This window comes from Colius striatus, chromosome 1 (genome assembly GCF_028858725.1).
Source record: "Colius striatus isolate bColStr4 chromosome 1, bColStr4.1.hap1, whole genome shotgun sequence".
NCBI lineage: Eukaryota > Metazoa > Chordata > Aves > Coliiformes > Coliidae > Colius > Colius striatus.
In genome coordinates, this window is record NC_084759.1 from 189559173 (window position 1) to 189581403 (window position 22231).

Consider the following 22231-nt stretch of genomic DNA (forward strand, 5'->3'; position numbering starts at 1 on the left):
GGATAAAAGGTTAAGGCAAACTAGCTTTAAAAATAAAAAAAAAAAAAAAAGATATCTATTTCAGTGTGCAAGTGTGAAAAAATTTCAGAATAGACCCTGTTCCTTTCAGGCCGTTGAGTACTTTCCTTGACCATGGCAGCAACACGTCTTAGCAATAAGGTCCACTGGTTTTTGATAATAACTAAAGATACAAAGGGGCAAGATTTCTTGCTGACTAGTACAACAAGGTCAACCTTTTCTGAAGAGGTCTTGCTGAACTGAATATACAACCCTATTAAAGTAGAATACTAGGAGAGTTACATAGAAGCACGAAATAATTTGAATACTGTTTTAGTATAATTTCTGAAGGCTTTAATTAGTTTTATCTCATTTAAGATTTACAGAGCACCTCAACAAATTGTGGTGGTTAACTTCAAGCACATAGTTAGAAATGCAAACTTTGTACTTTGCTGTAATTTTATTTTCTATGAAATTGGTTTTTACTCCCTGTAGCTCTTGTACAATTTTTTGCATTTTTTTACCACGCTGTTTTGAAAGGTCACTAAAGGTGATGTGGCTAGAGAAATCTGCAGTAGAAAAATAAAGGATTTGTTCTTTAGGACACAATTTGCAAAGGAAAGCATTTGAGTAGAAGACTCCCTAAGAACTGCTTCATTTCATAGGTCTCTACAACACATCTTCAGCTTTTTCAAAGCAGTCATTGCCAAATTTAATGGGGACTTGGGCAAAGATTTTCAATACAATCCTTTTCAAGTCCTATCTCTGTGTGGGCTAAACCCATACATTTCTTTGAATTATATTAACAGAACATATATTCTTGATGTTATTTTGTAGTGATTTCTAGGCAGGCAGAATTTGGCACTGTCTCCTTTTATAGCTTACTCTGCATGCTTCTCTCATCAAGTTTCACCTCCAAGTCCTATTCAACTCTATTCTAAGATACATTAATCTGTAATTGAGGACAAAAGCAGGAGAGAAAGCTCAGGGGAATCTGATCAATTTATAAATATACTTGAAGTGCCAGGCCCTTTCAGCAGTGACCAGTGACAGAATCAGAGGCAATAGGCACAAACACAGGAGGTTCACTCTGAACATAAGGAAACACTTTTTCACTGTGAGGGTGGCTGATTACCAGCACAGATTAACTAGAGAGGTTGTGGAGTCTCCATCATTGGAAATAGTAAAAAAAGGTCTGTACATAATCATGGGCAAACAGGTCTGGGTGATCCTGCTTGAGCAGGGGTGTTGGATCAGATGAGCCCAGAGGTCCCTTCCAACACCAACCATTCTGTGATTCTATGATTCTGTAACAGAGACTGAAGTCCAGCAAAGGTACAGAACTCAAGAAGAATGTTCAAGGCAGAATAGAAAGTAAAGCAGCAGCATCCTATATAGCATCAAATTGAAATGTTAATTGCATCAGGCTTAGCTTAAGCTGATACTATTAATCCTCTACTTAAATGAACATTAAATACAATAAAGTTCTTTGCTATGTAACAACATACTTCCTTGTGTGGTAATATGTTATTTATGTGCCTTGATGTAAACACTGCCATAAATATCCTGCTTGGTGTATTCACAGGAAATTGCTAAACCTGTATATTGATAAATATGTATTGGAAGCATATAGATAAAAGACAAAGATTTTTTTTTTCTTCCACTTCAACCATTCTCTGAAGCTCTTCCAGTAAAAATTCCTAAGTAAGGCTCAACCAGTCACAACAAGAAATATTCAGTGTTAACTCTATATTCTGCTAGTTGATTGAACAGCTAGCTGTGACTAAGGTGTCATTTACACTAAAGTATATAAAATGATCAAGCTAATGATAGCTCATTATTCAGAATCTACCACAAAATCAAGATAGAGCTAGCTTCATTTTATGAATCTTTTTCAGTGCTTTTAACAGCACCTGGATAGGGAGCAGATGTAAAGATAAAACATGACTCCATAATGCTTTATGATCATAAATCTCATTTGGATATTTCCACCCTCATTTAATTTTATATCAGTTCAGGCAATGGGACTACGTATTTCCATGAGCTGCACTCCATTCACCAGTCAGTCTTCAGGAGGAAAATACCATCAATGTTTGAAAAGGGTTATTGATATGACAAGAGTAATTATAAAAGTGTTTTATGCTTTGGAAAATAATGTAACACAGGTCTGGTCCATGGGCAGCAGAGAGACTTTAGTTATAATGTATGTGGTGTAGTGTGTTATTCTGTATTATTAGCCCTGTGTGGCATAGCTAAAGAGAGATGGTGGCAAGTCAGGGCTAATATAACAGGAATTAGAGTATTTGTAATTCCCTCTTCAACATCTGCCACATAAAATGTAATTTGCTCATTTGTGCAAGCTATGCTCTTTAGAGGCAATATCCAAATCCTTTTTGGGTGTACCTGCCCCAATTTGTACAATTTGAATGTGACAAAAATACCCTGCATTTCAATTTCATGTGACTTGAGAATGCTGCAACAAGCAATCTATTTATTTAAATTACATAAAAAACAAAGAAACACACAGGTATGAGTGACCAGAGAGTCGGAAAGAGGAATTGAAAGAGGAGCGTTTTTTGTTGGTGTTGGGTTTTTAGTTTGGTTTTTTTTTTTTCAAGAGGCAGGGCTCTCAGATCACCAGGAAGAATATTAAGGAAAGTAGTTAATATGTAGTTAAAAGAACCACAATGCACATGAACATATGTTGTTTTACCTAATTCTGATCAACTTAAAAGTAAAAATGGCTTTACTCTTTCAGTTGGATTTAACATGCCATCTGGTTTAATTGTTCCTTAGGTAGCACACTATAAAGTTAATAGTAACAGTATTGTTAATGCAATCAGAAAGAATGATTCTGATGTGAATTTTCACCAAGGATGTTTCTCTTAAAACCATTGACTATGAGGTCAATGCAATAAGCTTTTGCGTGTGTTACATTACTACCAGTGCTTGACAGATGTTAGCTCAGAATTGTTACCTCTAAATTGACTCAAATCTGCTTACTCAGTTGAAGAATTCAGTTAAAATGTAAGATGCTCCTTTAATTTAGAGTTTTGGGCAAATTTTCAATTTAAAAATTATTTAAAGAGTTTTAAAACTATATGATGATGTTAAAAACATGAGATGTTACAGGATTGTCTGTTAAAAGGAAAGAAACTGCAGTTTATAAAAGTCATGTTCATTAAAGAGTCAAAATACTGAAGTCAATCTCAGTCCTCATTTCAGCAAGGAAAGATATGCCCAGTGAGACTTCTGAAATTCACAGCTTTGATCAGCTAGGCAAGTGAAACAGAGAGTGTTCATTATTCATTGAAATACCAGAGGGAAGGCAAGGATTTGGGGATTCACGTCAACAACTTTGAGTTGAACAGTGATTTCAAGCAGTTTTGCACAATTTAAATTTTAGGGAATCCTAGTGAAGTTCACCATTCCCCTCCTGCTCACTTTCAGCAGAATCTAATTACTGTTTAAAATTCTAGCTAAAATTTACTATGTGGTGTTTATCTTCAAAACTATTATAAAAAAAAAAAAAGAATGTTGGAACAAATTCTTACAGAACTGAACGTTTTCCTATGACTCAAATTCTGTTTCCCCTGAAGCTGTTTTCCTCCTCTCAGCTGGAGGTGGGGTGGTCATGGTAGGAATGGCAGAATTATAGAATGTCAGAATTTAATCTCAACAGAAACATGATAAATACTTCATCAAATACACAACATACTATTCTGAATTTCACAAAAGAAAGAGAGAAGATTTAGAGTACATCACTCTAGGGGAGTGCTTGATACTGTCATCATCATAACACACGTACTTCCATTCTCAAATGTAGTACTATGTCTTCTCATTCCCTAGTCCGGATTACGTTTCAGTTACGTATGTGACAAAGAATGTTACGTGATGATCATGAATCCAGATTTCATGACCAGCTATCAGTCATACTGTAAAAAGATAAAGAAATTAAATTACTTGAAGCAAGTGGGTGTTTTCCCAATTCTTATGTTTTGTTTCTCATTGCAGCTGGATACAATTTATGGCATAATACTGCTATTCTAAGTTATACCAGTTACATTGCATTCCACTTTTCCACTGAGTTCAACATGAGCTTGTGAATAAAGGGAATTATACACAGCTTTGCTTAGGAAGTCTCAAGAATGCTGTCTATAACAACTTTATTACTTCTCTGTTTTCTAATTCACCTTGGGGTCACATACCTTTTTCACAACGCCAGTAATGATTCATAGCTATCTTTCAACTAACCAACATGCCAAGGATCTCTCTATTCCTGGACAATGATTGATGAGCTCTCCTTTTGCTATAGAAATTCATGCTGATAATTAATAAACACACGATGTTGTACATCTAACTGTAGATCACCTCCTTTCTATACTTGTCTTCAATATCATACACTGTTGTTACACTTTTTTCTAACACTTTGACATAGCAGTAGGATTTTAAAGTGCCAGATATGTGCATCTTAAATGCATTTGTTTCTTGAAGCATTAGGTACAAGGCATTCTTTGATATCATTTAGATCCTTGACTGCAGTACAAAATATTGCAGGCTCATACTGAATCGCATGATACCATGGTCGAGTAATTTATTCTAAAACATTGAAATCAGCCAAACAGCAAATTCTACATACAGAGACTATGCAACAGCTACTTGATTTTATATGTAAAAAAAAAAAAAAAAGAAGAAAAGATTAATGCTTTCATTTAGAATGAAGCAGCTGCACTCCTAACTTTACTATCTGGAAAACAGAACGGGAAGTAGCTGTTTAAAAAATCATATCATTTCTGTTGAAAAAAAAAATAGCTTCAACTTTGGGAATAATCACTGCAGCCAGTAAGTTGTAAGAATATTACCAGTAAAGCAGTAAAATAAAATGAATTAAGATCTAGAAGATTTTAAAATAATTATCAATGTGAAATGAATTACAAATAACAACTGTTGGCCTGTTCATGTGTATCAGCAGTCAAGAATACACAATTCCAGCTTAAAATAAATACTCCAGTCACTTGCATACTACAGTTATTACCTAAATGTATCACAAAGTTATTGAAAAGGGGAACTTTGAAGTATAAATAGAAAATAACTCTTCACTTCATTTCTGTCATTCTCCCACTTTAAGTTCTAAGAGCTTAATTAATAAAACACGACATCCCAAATTATTACAGGGTGTGTCATTATTTTTCTTCTTGAAGAATTACATATTTGAGGAACAAAAGATACACTGGGACTCAAGGAATATTAAGCTTTACCCTATTCTTTCTTCTCCCATGTCAATCAAGTGCAAGAAAATATTGATAGCTTTTCTATCATTTTAGTAAGTGTAGTGTTCCTCAGAAAAGGTGTCAAACTATCGATTTTCCTGTAGAGAACCTGGTAAAGTATTTTCTGACTTGTAAAGTAGCTCTTTTTCTTTAAATGTGGTTACAAGATCTTGATCTGGAGTTTTAATGTGCCTGTACAGAATTGTACATAATTTTATTTTGCCTCAGAAAAACTGTTTGTTTGATTATGAATGCTGACCAGGTTTTAAAAGTACTAAACTATGCAACAGTCTGACACACCAGTGCTGGACATGGTCCCAGCTGCCGGCCAGAATCTCATCGTCTTTTTCTAAGCAAGGTGCTCAATAAAATAGTAAAAAAAACCCTACTGTCTAACAGCACCTGTCAGCTGGGCTTCAAATCAGGTCACTGGTCTGAGACAGCACCTGTGACTCTGCTGGATGACCTCCACATTTTAGGGAAAAAGGAAGACAGTCATATCAATTTTAAAAGACTTGGCAGCTTTGATGTAGCTGATCTCCAAATACTCCTATTTCCATCCCAAAGACAGCTGCAGAGGGCAAACTCTAATAGACTGAAACGACTTGGGTCATTTTTCTCAGACCACAGATGCAGGATAATATGGGCATTCTTTTCTCTAACATCTTCAGACTCTCAAAACAATCACACTCCCTTCTATTTACTCCTTCGCAGGATCTAGATCTAGAGTGTGAGCAGCAAAATGCACACACGGCATCCAACTCTACCCCGTGCCAAGTGTTAACATAATAAACTCTGTAAAAAGCTACTGTTTAGAGAGGAGGCGGTAAGAACTGAATCCAGAAAGGCCAAAATAATGCTGGAAGCTTGACAAAAGTACTCCAAAAGACAAACTTTCTCTCAATTTACTCCAATTTACAAATATGTTTGCCTTTGTGCCACTAAATTGGGTCACAGGTTCAAAGACATCCTTTTTTTCTCATCTTTCACTTGGACAGCCATGGCAGCAAAAATATCCCCCTGGATTTCATCTAAGACTTAATGAAATTTACCTGCTTTCCAGGCATGGGGTAGTCCTGTTGAAGTGTTCACTCATACCTCCAGATTTGCTCTGCAAATGTGCTAGGATGAGGGAGCTGTGATTTTACGTGGAAATGAAGCTCCAAATGAGTCCAAATTCGTAAGTCCATGCTTAACAACAAAAAACTTTCACTAAGCAACAAGAATGGACTTATACTGGTCAATGAAAGTAGCTTCCAGCAGCATCACCAGTCCAAGAAAACAATTATGTTTGTCATTCTTGACAGCGAAGTGTAAGAAATAAAAATTCTGTGACAGTATTAGACTCATTGTGATACTAATTCCCACAAGATTAATGGAATAATATACAAACCCAATTTATTCAGATTCATTTACTCTCATTTTCTTCTTTTACATACAAAATGGAAAGACTACTATAAATTAATTGAGCTATTTATTCTACAAAAGAGAGGGACATGCTTGTTGGCAGTGTTTTATGAACCTGAAAGGTAATGGGACCCATAAAACTCCATAACACTTGTTTTTGAGCTTCACAAAATTAGAGTCTGTACCTCACATTTGAAGTGCTAAAAGAGTCGTTTCCTTTGCCTGATTCATCTACCAGCCAAATTTTCTGCTTACAAGAATTTCTTTCATAGATTTTTACTCCTTTCTCTGAAAAAAAAAAACCTCCTTGAGGTAATAAAACTTTTATCAAATATAAAAAAAGCCTGAAAAAAGCCACAACCACTCTTTTTCAACATTATTGAAAACATACAAAGAAAATGTGTTTATGTTTAGAAACATGTTGCTAGTGTAAGATCAATATTCTTCCAAGAAAATCGAGATTCTTCTTATATAAATCTGCTTTTTCATATGTATAGATAATAGGTAAAGGAGAAAAAAATATACTATAAAATGAGTTTTATGCTGTGTATATATGTACTGTAATGAGTGCAGAACCACTCTCTGAAAAAGACATTGTAGGAACAAAATATACTAACTTCCAGTTTTTGTGTAAGTTCCACATATAGATGAAAACATTTTCAAAAGTTATAGCACACTGGACTGAAAACAAAACTGAAGCACACTTTAACTGATTCCTCAAAACCACATATAGAAATCTATCTGTCTTCAAATGAAACTGTGCACTTCAATAGAAATAAGAAATATCAAATTTGGTATATATCATTTGCATCAATTACACATGTGAAAGCTCTATTTCTTTTGCTAGCTTCACTGGCTCAGACACTCATGCAAATTTCCAATGTGTTTTGTCAACATTAGTCATCTTAAAACCAAGATTGAGAAAAAAAGAAGAAATAATATCTTCTCTTTCCACCATTAATTCTCTTTCATTATCTACAAATGATTTAAACGGAGTCTTTTCCATTGTTTACAGACAATAAATCATTCCTCATCTTGTGTGTTTAAATCTGTTAAAATTCCTTGTTCTCAGGAAATATACATTATGATCATTTTTCTGGAATAATATCAACTGTTCATACATATAGGTTTCAAATATAACAAGTAGCATTCTTTCTGCTCAGATATAGTCCAATAACTGCTACTTTCAATGTGAAATAAATTTGTATTTTTATGGTTATCACTATTGTATTTTATAGAGATAAGCATTTCAACAGTGGATTAACCTCCTGGCCAAGATCCCTGTTAATATGTTCAGCAACTGAATGAGTTATCCAAAATATATTCTATAAGATCTTGATTTTCCTGCCTTTCAGATAAAATAGTACCAATGCTGAGAGTTATACATTTTGACAGATTGTAACAACTTTCATTCCTCCACTCTCGCAGTTCAAACAGATAGAAGTGGACACTCTCACCAGGTACAGTTTCCAAGAAAAAAAAAATTTTCTTCACTGTGAGGGTGATGGAGCACTGGAAGGGGCTGCCCAGATGGGTTGTGGAGTCTCCTTCGCTGGAGACTTTCAAAACCCACTTGGATGAGTTCCTGTGCAACCTACTCTAGGTGGTCCTGCTTTGGCAGAGGGGTTGGACAGGATGATCTTTTCAGGTACCTTCAGCCCTTGAGATTCTGTGATTACTGACTAGCAGTAATTTTTCAGGCTCGGGTACCTGTAGAAAAGACAATGAGAGACAAAGCTGGACACAGAATGCACTACCTGAGACCTAGCACTCAACACAAGCCATCTTTCTCTAAATGGTTTGCAGTCACAGACATATCTCATGCACTATAAACCAATAAAGCTATTTATCTTACAGTCCTAGAAAATACTTCTGTCATCAATATTTAAGTGTTTGGAGGAAAGACCCACAGAAGGAAAAAAAATTACATTTTTTCACTAGTCAAACTACTCGTAAATAAAGAAAAATTATTCCTGTTAAAAATTCAAAACATGATATAAACTAACCAACATATTTGTTTCCCATTAAGCAAAACTAAAATGGCTGACAGAGTATCATATGGTCTCATATATGTATCCCTGTGTTTATATATAAATCAGTCCTGGGATGTAGATATGAGGAAAAGAAACTGGCAAACAATCAAGACTCTGTGTGAATTCAGAAGCTTTCATTTTTTAAGTACAGAATTTTCTCTGATAGTTCTCTGTCACAAAGTTGTAACTGATTTGATTAGCTCTCTGTCGACTTTTAAACAAATGCTGTCAAAGTATGCAAATCAAAGTTAAATTTCAACTTCCAATTCCTTTCAATATGTCAGCAAGCAAAATTCAAAGTTTTACTCTCTCTATTATTTCTTTACATATATACTTTTTCTAAAAGGTTGCTATATTACCTTTCAGTTTGAAAAACAAAACAAACAAACAAAAAAACCCAACCACACAAACTCTGCATTATCTCTCCTCTTCAACAAACAAACCAAAAAAATTAGCAAATCTAGACATGTGGAAAAAAAAATACATTCTGATCAGTTAAGTTCAGCTACAATGCTACATGCATTTATAGAAATATACACTGAGTAAACCAAAAAAAGCAAAATAAGAACATGTAAATAGTCAAAAGCATACTTTAGAAAAGCTGCACTTTGAATTTCCAGAAAAGCTCTAAAACTTTCATTGTATATGCTTTATGTGACTACCCTTTTGAAACAAAGACCAAACACAATTATCTAAGGTTAAAATTCTATCTTCCTAACACCCAGTTTTAAGGGACCTGTTCCTGTTCCCCAAGTGGAAAAACATTTATTATCCAGGCAAAACACGGGTGTTCTTGGTCACACAAAAAATACTTTACTGAAGTAATTCTAATATGCATCTGAAATTTAGACACCCTTGTCATGACAAATGATGTACAACATCATGTATGCCAGGGCTCTCCAGCATTTTTGCAATTTAAAAGTGTTTGTTGAAATAAAATGCATTGAAACTAAAAGCATATTTTTTCTTAACAGTTCAGTTCTAAGCCTCTGTGCATAGTTGTATCTGTTGTTCTAAGATACTTTTAAAATAATTTAGAACGACACAAGAAAAATTAAACTCTTGTTTTAGATGTATTATATTTTCTGTGCACCATCATTTTACTAAGTTCTAATAAGGTACATACAACCCAAGCCTACGCTATGCCATTATCACACAGTTTATAATTGGGTTCAGAGAACCTGATGCATGTGGAAGAAAAAATACTAAGACAAATTCTCAAATCTCTGCAGATCTAGCAGTTAGGAGAAAAAGTCTCCACACATATATCAAGTTAATTTGTCTGAGAAATCACAGCCAAACTGAGATTCACATAGCTGTACTTGTCAGACCTAGTAACAGAAAAGCACTTCAGAATGTGCCAAGACAAAGAGTATGGGCAATTCACCTGACCTCAGATAAGAAAAATAAGAAAGCAAAATTGAAAAATTATAGAAAAATAATAATGACTCTATGCCAACACAAAGTAATAAATTCTAATAGAAGCTCTCAGGAAGGATTTGAACATCAGTTATTACAAGCAGTGAAAAGAAAGGCAGTGAAATATACTGAGAATGTGCTCTAATAAGGTTAATATAGGAAATGTTTTCCTGAGTTCTATAAATTTGGTCTTTGATGGAGATAAAATAAAATAGAAATCTTATAGAATTGACTAAAAAAAAAAATGAGGTAAGTGCTTCATTTTGCATCTGTGCTTATGTTAAAATATGAAAAGATTATTTTCACTGTGAAATCAGGGATTCTAAAGGACATCTATTTCTTCTATACAGAGATGAATTACCTGAGAAAACATTAGGCAATGGTTCTTAGTATTACATATGCTCAACACAATGTCAGTCCTATGAAGCTGTTGTGGTTCAGGTCCAGACAGAAACAAAGCACCATCCAGCCTCTTGCTCACTCCCTCATACACCCTCACCTTCCTTAGTATGGTGGAGGCCTCAGCAAGACAGAAGGAAAAAAAGATAACCAAGGACCTCGTGGATTGAGACAAGGGCAGAGAGACCTCACTGCCAGTTACGGTTCCAGGCAAAACAGATTCAAATGCTTGACTTAGGGAAGAGAGTAAGAAAAAAAATTTATTCTACTACCTACTAGAAACAGAACAGACAGAAAGCAAAACCAGAGCAGGATTATGAGAAAAAACACAATGAGCACTTTAAGATCTCCTTCCCCCACCCCTCTGTTCTTCCTAGGTTCAAGCTCACTGCTCGCAGTATCTCTACCTCCTACCTGCCCCAATGGTGCAGGAGGGCAGGGAATGAGGGATGTGTTCAGTCCCTCACAGATGGTCTTTGCTGCTTCTTTCTTCCAGGAGAAAGACACCTCACATTCTTCCACTGCTCCAACATGGGGTCCCACAGGATACAGTCCATAACAAACCTCTCTGGTGTAAGTTCTTCCCAAAAGCTACATCTTCTCAGACATTTCCCCAGTGTTGGACTCCTCTGTGGACAGCAGCATTCTGGGCACCTTCTGCTGCAGCGCAGCCCTCCCATGAATTCACAGCCTCCTCCTGGGTACAGTCACCACCCCTGGTGTAGGATCCTCTACGAGCTGTCAACAAACCTCAGCTTCACCACTCCTCTACACAGGAGGCAGAGGAACAGCTGCCATCTTGCCACAGGATGCAGGGGAGTCTCTGATCCAGCATACCTCCTCCTCTCTTCCCTCACTTACCTCGGGTCCACATGGTTGCTTCTCTCTCCTCCAACTCCTTCCACCACCACCCAGAAAAGATGGAAGAACTCTCCTCTTCTGGCTTCTTCTTAAAAAGTGATCTGGGAGGTTCCTAATTAGCTCAGCCCTAGAAGTGAATCTGGCTCAGAGTGAGAAAGTTTCGAGCAACTTCTTACAAACGCCATCTTTACAGCCCCTTCCACGGTACCAGAAACAGCTACACACAAACCCATGACAGAAGCCAATTTTATATTTGTGCCATAGAACATACTGATTTATGTATCTTGCTGTCAAATGTCAACATGGAAAAAGATAAACATTAAGCTGCTTCATTGGAATTGGCTTTGAAATGCAACAAACTCACATAGTATCATTTTTAAATGAATTCTTTATAATTGTATCTGAAATACCTCAAATCTATTTATTGTAATTACAAGTGGCAGTTCATGAAACTTATCCTAAGACTTCATAGCAGCACTTTACAGGACTCTGCATAAGCCTGGGAAAGGAAGCCCATGTCACACCATAAACAATTTTTTTTTTTTTTTTAAGGCATTCTAAAGAAGATTATACCAGAGAATAATTACATTTATAGAGAGGATTAAGATAGAGATCTCTAGTTATATAGGCAGCACAACCGGATTTGGCCAGCTGTTAGACAAAGAGTATCCATGAAGATTCATACTGTGGCGAAAGGTGAAAAGCCGCAATGTATTTCTAGAACAAAAACATATTGATAAAAGAATGAGGTATAGAAGGCAACAAATCTATCCAGATGAAAGAGGATGTAAAAACAGCACTTACACTGAAGAACATGGAATTTGAGGAAGCTTTCAGGTAATACAGTCCAATATCCTACCAAAATTGATCACATAACAAAACTTTTTCCATACCTAGCTTTTATTTTCCAAGAGAAGTATGGGCAAGAGGAGTTGTGGGGGTGACATTTTAATGCTCAGTGCAATTCCCACCTGCTCTAATATTCAAGGCAAGCATTTCTAATCTTCTTCATCCCTGCAGCTTCTTAAGCATAGGCCCACATTGTTCACTTTTAAACTTTTTCTTACCAAATCAGTAGTAGATGAATGTGACTCTAATGGTTTAATCACACCATAAAAGGCTGTACTGAGCAAATTTTAATGCTGTTCCATACAGAAAAGGCTTAAAAAATGAGAAAAGGAATGGAAAAGCTGCTAACCTTTGGTACACTCATCTAAAATTCACCTAGTTTCCAACGTCTGGGGGGAAGACAGTATTTTGAGAGCACCCAGAGTATGAAAATATTGGCAATGAAACTGGAGAATTTACATTAAGACAAAATATATTGCAAAAAATGTTCAGGATACAAGCTGTTTGCAAAAATGTCTTCAGAATATCCCAGTAATTTATGCCAACTACATCCCTCAATTTGCACAAATCCTTTGCTGCAGCAGTTCAATACCTTGACCTATCATCTTAATGAATCTATATCACAAGCCTTTTTTTCTAAGGTTTTTCTTCCCTACAGAAACACTGAACCAGTTACTTGGCATTAAACAATTCAATATTAAACAAGAGCCTTGAAAATAAAATAAGCAACATTCTAAAGATGCTGTAACAAAGGACTGGATTGATGTGATAACATGTATGTTAAAGTCTTAGCAAGTTGTCTAATCTGCTTTATAGTCAAAGACAAGTACTACCGCAGAACAATTTACTTCTAACTACTACATCATGTAACTAAAACAGGTCACATGAACTGCACTGTAAAAATGTCTGTATTTCCATTGACTTTAAAAGGAGATTATGGTAAATATAGATTACTATACTGCAGAAATTTAAAGTAAGTAAAAAAGTAAGTAAAAAAGTAAGTAAAAAAGTAAGTAAAAAAGTAAGTAAAAAAGTAAGTTAAGGTCAGTTCTGTTCATATGGAATTGAAAGAATTTGTCACTCATTTATTTTAACCCATCAGGATCTGAGTGCCAGAACATATATGTTTGGTTTTTTGTAGAGAAGCTGATAATTTACAAGGAAAACAACTTTGAAAATTCTTTAAAACAATACCTTAAAAGAGTCATTATACCAAATATCCAGAGACATGTTAGGTCAACTGCCTTATAGTAAGTAATTTCAGGGAAATTACTATGTTTAAATAACATTCAGTGAGAACAACTGTAGAGGTTCTCGGTTATACTTGAAATATTGACATGTTTTTTACTGAGCACATGTCTATACAAACACATATATAATCTCATCATAAAATGAATATCAATAAAGCATTGCTGACAGTCTACACTTAAAAAGCTCTGGAATACCTTTCTGACAGTTTTTTTAAAAATGACCTTAAAGATTAACTGAGATTATTATATTAGTTCAATTCAGAAAGAATTTAATATTTTTATGATTTAAGCCTACATAAACATACTTTGGAATTGGTTCACTACAGAAAAAAATTATAGAAGAAGTCACATTTCTTTTAGATTGCACAGAAGAAGAGTGTCTATCCAAGATATAGCTAAATATAAAGTCCATGTTGGTTAAAAAAAGTAAGAAACTGGTAACACTAGAGAAAGCTGTCAATTACAGGTAAACTCTCACAATATGTTATACTTTTATTTTGTTTTATTTAAGGCAAGAGCACAAGTCATAGACTGGTTTGGGTTGGATCTTAAAAGATCATCTAGTCCAACCTCCCTGCCACGGTCAGGATCATCTATCAGGTTGCTGAAGGCCCCACCCAACTTAATGTTGAACAATTCCATGAAGGGGGCATCCAGAGTTTTTCTATTGACAACTTGTGCCAATTTCTCACCGCACTTCATCTTCCTTATAAGCTTCCTTGATACACTGAAAGGCTGGAACAAGGTCTTCTCCAGGCTGAACAACCCCAACCTATCTTCATAGCAAACATATTCCAGCCCTCTGATCAGTTTTGAGTGCCTCTGCTGGATCTGAATGAAGTCACTGTTCCCACAGCATTTTGACATTTCTGCTTGGAATTGAACCATTTAATGAAAAGTGCATGGGCTTAGCTTAAACGGCCTTCTCTCATCTGGCTTAGCTGTTCTGCCAAACTTTACACTGAGGTAGTTCAATGGAAAAATTAAATATTCCACTAAAAAGGATGCTGACGTTTGAAAGTACACACATTTCAGGTTAACAGGATCTCATATTGTCAGTGTATCATCTCTTAGAACACATTTCTCAAGCAAAGGTAAAAGACACCATAAATTAAACTATGATTAACAAGAACACAGTAAGAATTCCCTTTTACCTTTCAATAGACATCAGAACCCAGAATTTCTTTTTCATATGCAGTAATTGCTCATGTCTGGAAGAATTATGGACCTTTCTCTCAGATGATGCAGACTTGCCAGCTAACAGAATCACCGTGTTCTATCACTGAGTACAATCGGTCACTACAATTCTCTACAATGGATGAAAAATCAAGAATCAGGCCAAACAACCCAACTTGCCATTTAAAGTGTTACCAATCTCCTAGGCATTCTGCTCTGGGCTTTTTTTTCAGTTTTTGGTACAGAAAGCACAATCAGAGCATAATTGTTATCAATGTTCTAGAATTAACCTCCACAAAAAACAAAACCAGAGAAAGAGTCCCAGTTCTGGACCTTCAAAATACTAAAATGAACAATGGGGTCATAGGTCAAATCACTATTTTCAATCATAGGAAATGACAGAAGGAAGTTTTATTTTGCCAGGTATGTGATCCTAAAAATATCATAAAGTCCTGCCCTGTTAAAGCACTCTCTTGTTTGAAGAGCAGGAGATGTCAGTGTTGGTGGGCTCTTAAAGACGAGGGTCAGCTGCAAGCTGGTGTTAACTTTGGCTGCAAGAGTATGAGGTAAAGAATATCAGAATCTAAAATAAGTCATTCCAACATACAGCCTTGAAGGGAATTGTAACCACAGAAAAAAATAGTTGATAGAGGCCTCTCTAGATATAGTTCATGTTTTGTCCAACAGTAGCACATAATTTGACAAAATACATAATACTTTGTTCCAGAGAAGTAACTTTCTTATTGCTGTACTGGGTCACAGGCAATTAAAAGTGTCAAGAGATGCAAAATCAGGGATGATATTCTGTAATTAGCTGTTACTCAGGAATGAACCAAAAGGATTATTGCACAGAAATTCCTTTGAAAAATAGTTTTTCTATTCATCCCAGAGTTGGACATCATAATTTCCTATTATCTGAAAGCAATCAAGTGTCTGAAAGTGTCCAAAGAAACAGTCTATCCAGCGACCAAAATAAGACACAAGCCACAAAGTTTTTAGATCAACAGATCATCACACGAATGCAAAACCCTCTACCATTACACCTGTGATCTCTGTACTGTAGCCAAAGTCCATTAATTGTAGAACATTCACAAAGCCTTTGAAATAAACCTCTACAATAAAAATATTGGAAAACATAGTCTACATACGGTTCATATATTTTCAAATAGCCACCACATAACAGCGTCCTATATTCAGGGCTAACATAAAAATATATCTGTGAAGAGAAGACTTCCCAAAACATCTACAATAAGCAATTTTGCCAGCCATCTGTGCAAAAAGCAGTGTAACTTCTCTTTGAAAAAAACCTAAAGAAATCCCCAGCCCAAAAGTGGAACAATATGGTCAAATATGAGCCCAAGCATGAAAACATTCTGGTTTGAATTTAGCAACAAAGAATATACAGGACAGGAAGGCTGTGGTTAATCAGTGCTATCTAGATTTGTGAATGTATTTGACACTTCTGTATATGGTTCAGTATCCAAGCACATTTTTAAGTTACTGATAACGTCCAAGGCACACCTCTAATAGACATTACTCAATCTGTCGGATGTTGGACTATCCATGGATGTGTTTTTTTTCACATGATAGCCTCATGGTTAGAGCACTCACTAAGAAAGCACTAAATTTCACCTAAAACTTGAAAGATTTTACACATGAAGCTCCCAGCAAAGAAAGAGTTGGCTTATCTTATAAGGTTAATCTCAGTGAAGGAATTACCTTTACTGCTTCAATGGAGTCACTAAGCAAAGAGTGAAAAATTAATGGGACTTCAATAAAAGAAGACAAAAATCTAGCCCATGTTTACACAATTAGATGAGGCAATGGGGCTGTATTCTATGCTTCCAATGTTGTTTTCATAGTAAATGATGAGAACAATACAGTACTTTGCAAAAAAAACCAAACCAAAACAAAAGAAGTCAAAGAGATCTCATTCTCTCTCCTATTAACCCTAATGACAGACATGGAATATTCCTCTGTCAGATATTTAATTGAAAATATCAATTTCTTTGTAGCTCCCCCTCCCCATCTATTTCCCATTATTTCCGCCAACAACTTCTGTGTAATACCTCACCTCAACAGACTACAGCACAACTGCTGAGACAACCTCAATGTCAGTTTGGTACTCACACTGACAGGAAAGTATGTTGTAGAGGCCATTAAGTTCAAAGTACTGGTTTTAATTAAAAAAATGAGCCTTCTTAAAAAAGAGCACCTGGGATGTTCTATAAAGAAACTAAATTTTAATATCTTGCCTTTCTTATTTAATGTCATAAAAGCATTATTCTTCATTTCTATACACAAACTAGGATGAAAAGAAGTTTGAATGACAGTTGTTCTATATGTCACATTTACTCTCTGTTCAACATTTGGGAAAAATACAAACAGTAATTCTTGCAGAAAACGTAACAAAGTTACAGATCAGTTGGACAGACCTTAAAAAGAAAAAAAGTATTTTTCACTTGTAAGAAACAGAGAAAGTAATCTGAATAATACAGGGACCAGTAACAGCTGTAGGCTCCGATGCAGAGGTGACTTGTTTGTACCCAACATAAATCACCAGTGACCACTTATCATTCAACATTTATTCAGTAGCCTTTGCATGATGATATGGTAGGTGCTGTTGGAGAGGTGTCCAGGTGACTGTCACAGCTAATTGCTATCTCTGATGGTAGTCTCAAATACCATAAGAGGACGATAAGACCTGGAGACCATAGCAGTCTGTGTCTTCTAGACAACAAGCAAGTCCAGAGCATGATGATGAAAAGGCATTTATCAAATAAGCAGTGTCCACACAATGTGTAAAAACAGGGGCTCATTTTAAGGTGAGGTCAATTTATTTTTCATGGGAATTTTGCATTTTGCATGGCACCATGGAAAAATCTTTGAGACACGTTTCTATTTATGCTAAGGGCTTGATTTTTCTGCTTAACAAATTCCACAGATTTAAATAGTAGACTGCAGAATCAGTCATTTAATATAACCTACCAGTATTTCATCACTACAACATTCTTATGTTGTATTCTGCAAGCAAAAGGAGTAATGAAGTAGGAAAACATTTCCTCTTTCCATTTCTTATTACTGTGGAAGAACTTGCACTTACAATGCAGAATTGTAGAGCTACAGTAAATACTTTGCATTTTGGAGTTTTGGATTATTCTTCCTATTACTATCACCATTTAGTCAGCATAAATACTGGGCTTCATATTCCTCTCTCCATTTTAAAACAAGAAGGTGAACTTTCCAAATACCATTCCATTTTGGTGGTTTCTTTCAAAAAACCCATTTGCTTGCCCTTAGAAGTATTACTTTTACAGAACAGTAAAACCAATAACACCACAAGGGTCTAATATTTTATTCCTAATGCTTAAAAAACAGTATAAAATAAGGAAAGCAAAACCAGCCAGAACTTTGCTAAAACCGAGTCATATGTTGTTTAAAAAGTCATCATTTACACATAAAAACACCTCAGTATTTATAGCAAGGCCAATCAAATAAATGCACTACATGCACTAAACACTAATTCTAAATCAAAACCATGTTATTTAGATCTCTGACTAGCATGCAGCTCTGACAGCACAGAAAATTTCCTTAATTTGACCAAACTTTCTAACACGGAAAAATGCAAATCCCAGTTACAAAGGAGAAAAAAACCCCAACTCAATGTACCTTTACAATATAAAAACAGTAACTAAAAGAACTCATTGTAGGTACTACTCTCTGGCCTACTACTGCTTATAAAATGAGTATGCAGAATGCATGTCTGTGATCCAAAAATGCCACAACTGCTCTTAGTCTGAATTGCTATTGAAGGTGATCACTCTCTACCAGGACAGCCTTCTGAGACTGTTTTTATATTTACTGATGCTTCTGTTAAGTAAACTAACTCCTTGCTGGTTACATGAAGGACCATAAACAGCCTATTTCTACTACTTCATTTTTGCCTTCTCCTGCTGAGAACCTACCAAATCAGACTATTTTAGTTCGGTTAGAGAATATTACATTATATTCATCACTATAGCAACTAACCTAATTGATTTGATGCAGGTTTCTCTTCCACCATAGGATGGAGCCACTATCCCTAAGTATAATCTAAACATTTAAGAAAGAAAAAATGATCAGTTTATCATTTTACCATGTCAAAGAGAACATAATTTGGATTCAGAAATTAAAAGTGTAAATAAACTTTTCATATACATTCAGAACAACCTTTATAAATATGCTTATCTGTCAAGGGGAACACCGAGTTTGGTGTTTACCAATTGCTCGCAGCAATAGGGATAACTATTGAACAACAAATACATTCCTAGAAACAAAGATTCACAAAGTACTTAGGGGAAGAGGAAGCAACATTGAAACAACTGCTTTAGGAATAAGCTTTGTCAGACTAATAGATTAAAAATGAAAATAAGCAAGGTAGATCAAAAGTTTTATTTATAGTGCTAAAAAAAAAAGAAAAATAGAAAAGTTCTGGTTATTTTTTTGGAGTTGCAAGGTTTCATGTAAATTCAATAAAATGACACAGTGAGAGATAATCAAATAGAACGTCATTACTTAATAATATATTCATCTTTATTGTTCTTACAGAGATCTGCTGGATAGTCGAGATTTAAGTCAGAATACATCTGAATATAAGGTGTGTGGAAAAATACAGAACATCTTACATTGCCAAGTTCTTTTCTTTTACTTCCTAAGAAATATGGCAAGGCTGTTATTCTTAAAACATGTGTCCCATTGCCCCCAGTTATGCTCTTCTTCAAAGAACAAGACACCAGATGAAAAAAAAAGACTGAATAAATCCTAGATTATTTTAAAAGAATTCATAACATTTGCAGTACTACTTTACTCAGAAATAGCTTCACATTTCTCCCTGATTTTTAAACATCTTCACCCTTTCCACAAACCAAAACCATTTTTTGCAATTTTTCAAATACTACCGCTAGAGAAAATGTTCATGGTGCTTCATTAACATTTGGAATTGCACTTGTCAAATCAGTGAAACATTACACAAATGGTGGAGTGTTTTGACACTGCATATTTTAAGCTGCATGGTGCTTTTCTGTGCTTTATGGAATGAAGAGTGTACTACATGTTTTCGGAACACTATCTACACTGTCTGAGATTGCTAATTAGAAACTAGTCATTTAAGCACACCAGAAATTGCCTTACTATCGGCTAATATTTGCATTATTCTGCATCAGTAAACAATGCAAACAAAACAAACAATGCACAACATATAAGAATTCAAATGGCCAGTTTCATTCCTTAGAACAGAACATTGTCAAACATTTCAGTGTTGAAGAAAAGCAGTTTCTCGGGTGTCAGAGTTTACAGGTTTTTTTTACAGAGTTTACTTTCCAAGCCTATACTGACAGAAGATATCTGCACAGAAGTCATATCTTCTCATAAAAAGCCTGGGACTCTCCAGATATTTCTCTACAGATAAACTTCATTAAATATTTCTCATCACTAATAGCCATATGAATTCCCTTTACACTTGAACTATTCATCCTGTAAAATGCATTTACTGAGTCACTTATCTCCCACTATGCACAGAAATTCTTTTAAATCTCAATATGTTGTTCAGTATATCCTCTAGCATGTTTAATGTGGCATTATGTACCAAATTAAAGTATTTAAAAGTGTGGACTGTTTGATGTGATTTTTTTATGAGAAGTGTAATGTGAAATAAGCTGCATTACAAAAAAAAATAATTACAAAGTACGTTATTCTTTTTGGAGTAAGCCTCTTACACTGTGATCAGTAGAAAGAGTCCCTGTAATATGGGGGGGAGGTGGGGAAAGAATTAAAAGTCCTCTTAGCCAATGACAGTCTTGGTTCATTAAAAAAAAAAAAAAAGCAAATTAAAAAAAATAAATAAAAAAATAAAAAAACCCCACAGAAATATGCAGAATATAATGCAGTTGAAGGGAATGGAATACAGGGTTAAGAAATGCAGCAGGCAGGCTCCTGAAAACCAGCATCTATCTCCTATTCATCGTAACCTACACCTATCACAGCTCAACAAGACAAGCCTAGTTCAAAGTCTTTTATGCTACAGCTAATAAAAGGAATACACACCATAGGCAAATTACAGACCACATTCAGTTCAGGTTGGGAAAATACTGTAGATTCATTTTGGCAAAGTTGTAACAAATACTATACCCCCGACAAATTACATACTGTTTCATTATCACACAAAAACTGCTTTTTCTATTCTCTTTGAAAAATTCCTACTCTGGACTAACCTGCATTCCCCAGAAGTAGGATCATTGACTGTATTCATATTACAGAAGTGCTTCAAATCGCTCTTGCAGATGGGGAAAAAAAAAAAAACAAACAAGAAAAAATAAAGACCTTTAAAAGTATTATTAGTCCAGGCACTAGACTCTTACAGATACCTTATCTGCAAGTCAGTGTGATTAATGGACAATCTATCAGGCCTGAAAAAAGAATACACAAAACTGTACTGATAACCTGGGATGCAGCTCTAAAACTGATAGCACGGGCTTATTAAACAACTGAGGATATGCTAAGGAAGTGCCAGGTTTGTTCAGATGCAATTTCACAGTCAGAGAATCATATACGATCCCAGTGATGTTAAGACACTAAGTACATGCTTCCTAAAGGAATTACCATAAGCAAAACAGCCACTGTTCCTGGAACGTGGATGAGGATAGGAGTGTGTACATGGAGGAATAGTCTGTGAGAAAGCTAGTAATGTCTGATAAAAAACAGTGGAGAGTGGATCACACTTAATACCATTAAAAAGTTTTTCTCAAAATCCAAGACGTTTGGTTTGGACTGGAAATACCACCTAATGATATCTTATGCTCCCAAGAAGCATCATTATCTGCTTTACCATGGGAGAGTGGGGGGAGATGCATTGAGGTGGCAAGTCCAATTTCAGTGCCTGCCAGCTTCAGTGCTTGGACTTTGCCAGAAGCGTTATCTCAGACTAGAAGTGCATGGATTTATGCCCAGCAAAAACACCGGGACAAATATGTACTTACTGCAGTAAGCGATCAGGAGACTAGCCAGGATCATGATAGCCCAGAAAGTTGAGGACATGCTTGGCAACGTGTTGGCATCTTTCCTACTGCTTCTCCTGGGAGATGGAGCCATTGAAGCCACTTCCCCAGTGGGGGAGAAAGTCAGTCAGTTTCACCAGCCAGCTCTCCCCTTGACTGATGGCCTTTCTGCACATGTAATCCTCAAGGATGGCATCTTCCAAGGACCCCGTGGTTTGTCAACAGCAACATGATCCTGTTGCAGAAATCATCTTCCAGACAGAAAGCCAAGGCGACTCTAAAGCATGCAGGACTCGGGTGCAGTGGCTGCAGCCAGTTTTCCTCCCGCTACTATGGTGCGATTCACTGGAGTGGTGGGTTATACTAGTACTCGGATGCCTGGCGTGGTGCTGCTCTTCGAAGATGTCCCACGAACAATCCTCTATCTTTTTTCCTTTTTTTTTTTTTTTTTTTTCTAATTTTGCAGAAGTTGTTTCGCTTGTTGTCCTTTTCCCTACCGCCCCCCTTCCCAGGCGCAGCCCTCGGCGAGCCGGGCCCGG

The 22231-nt window shown here is 35.8% G+C and overlaps 1 protein-coding gene across 1 annotated transcript in view; it reads right to left on the bottom strand.

The window, feature by feature from the left end:
* The window catches only part of TAFA5 (TAFA chemokine like family member 5), a 428871-nt gene extending 407085 nt beyond the window's left edge, over positions 1-21786 (bottom strand). Inside the window, exon 1 of the mRNA XM_061988959.1 lies at positions 21675-21786. Coding sequence (XP_061844943.1) covers positions 21675-21786 — 112 coding nt within the window. The remainder of the gene's footprint in view (positions 1-21674) is intronic.
* Between the last annotated feature and the right edge of the window lie 445 nt (positions 21787-22231).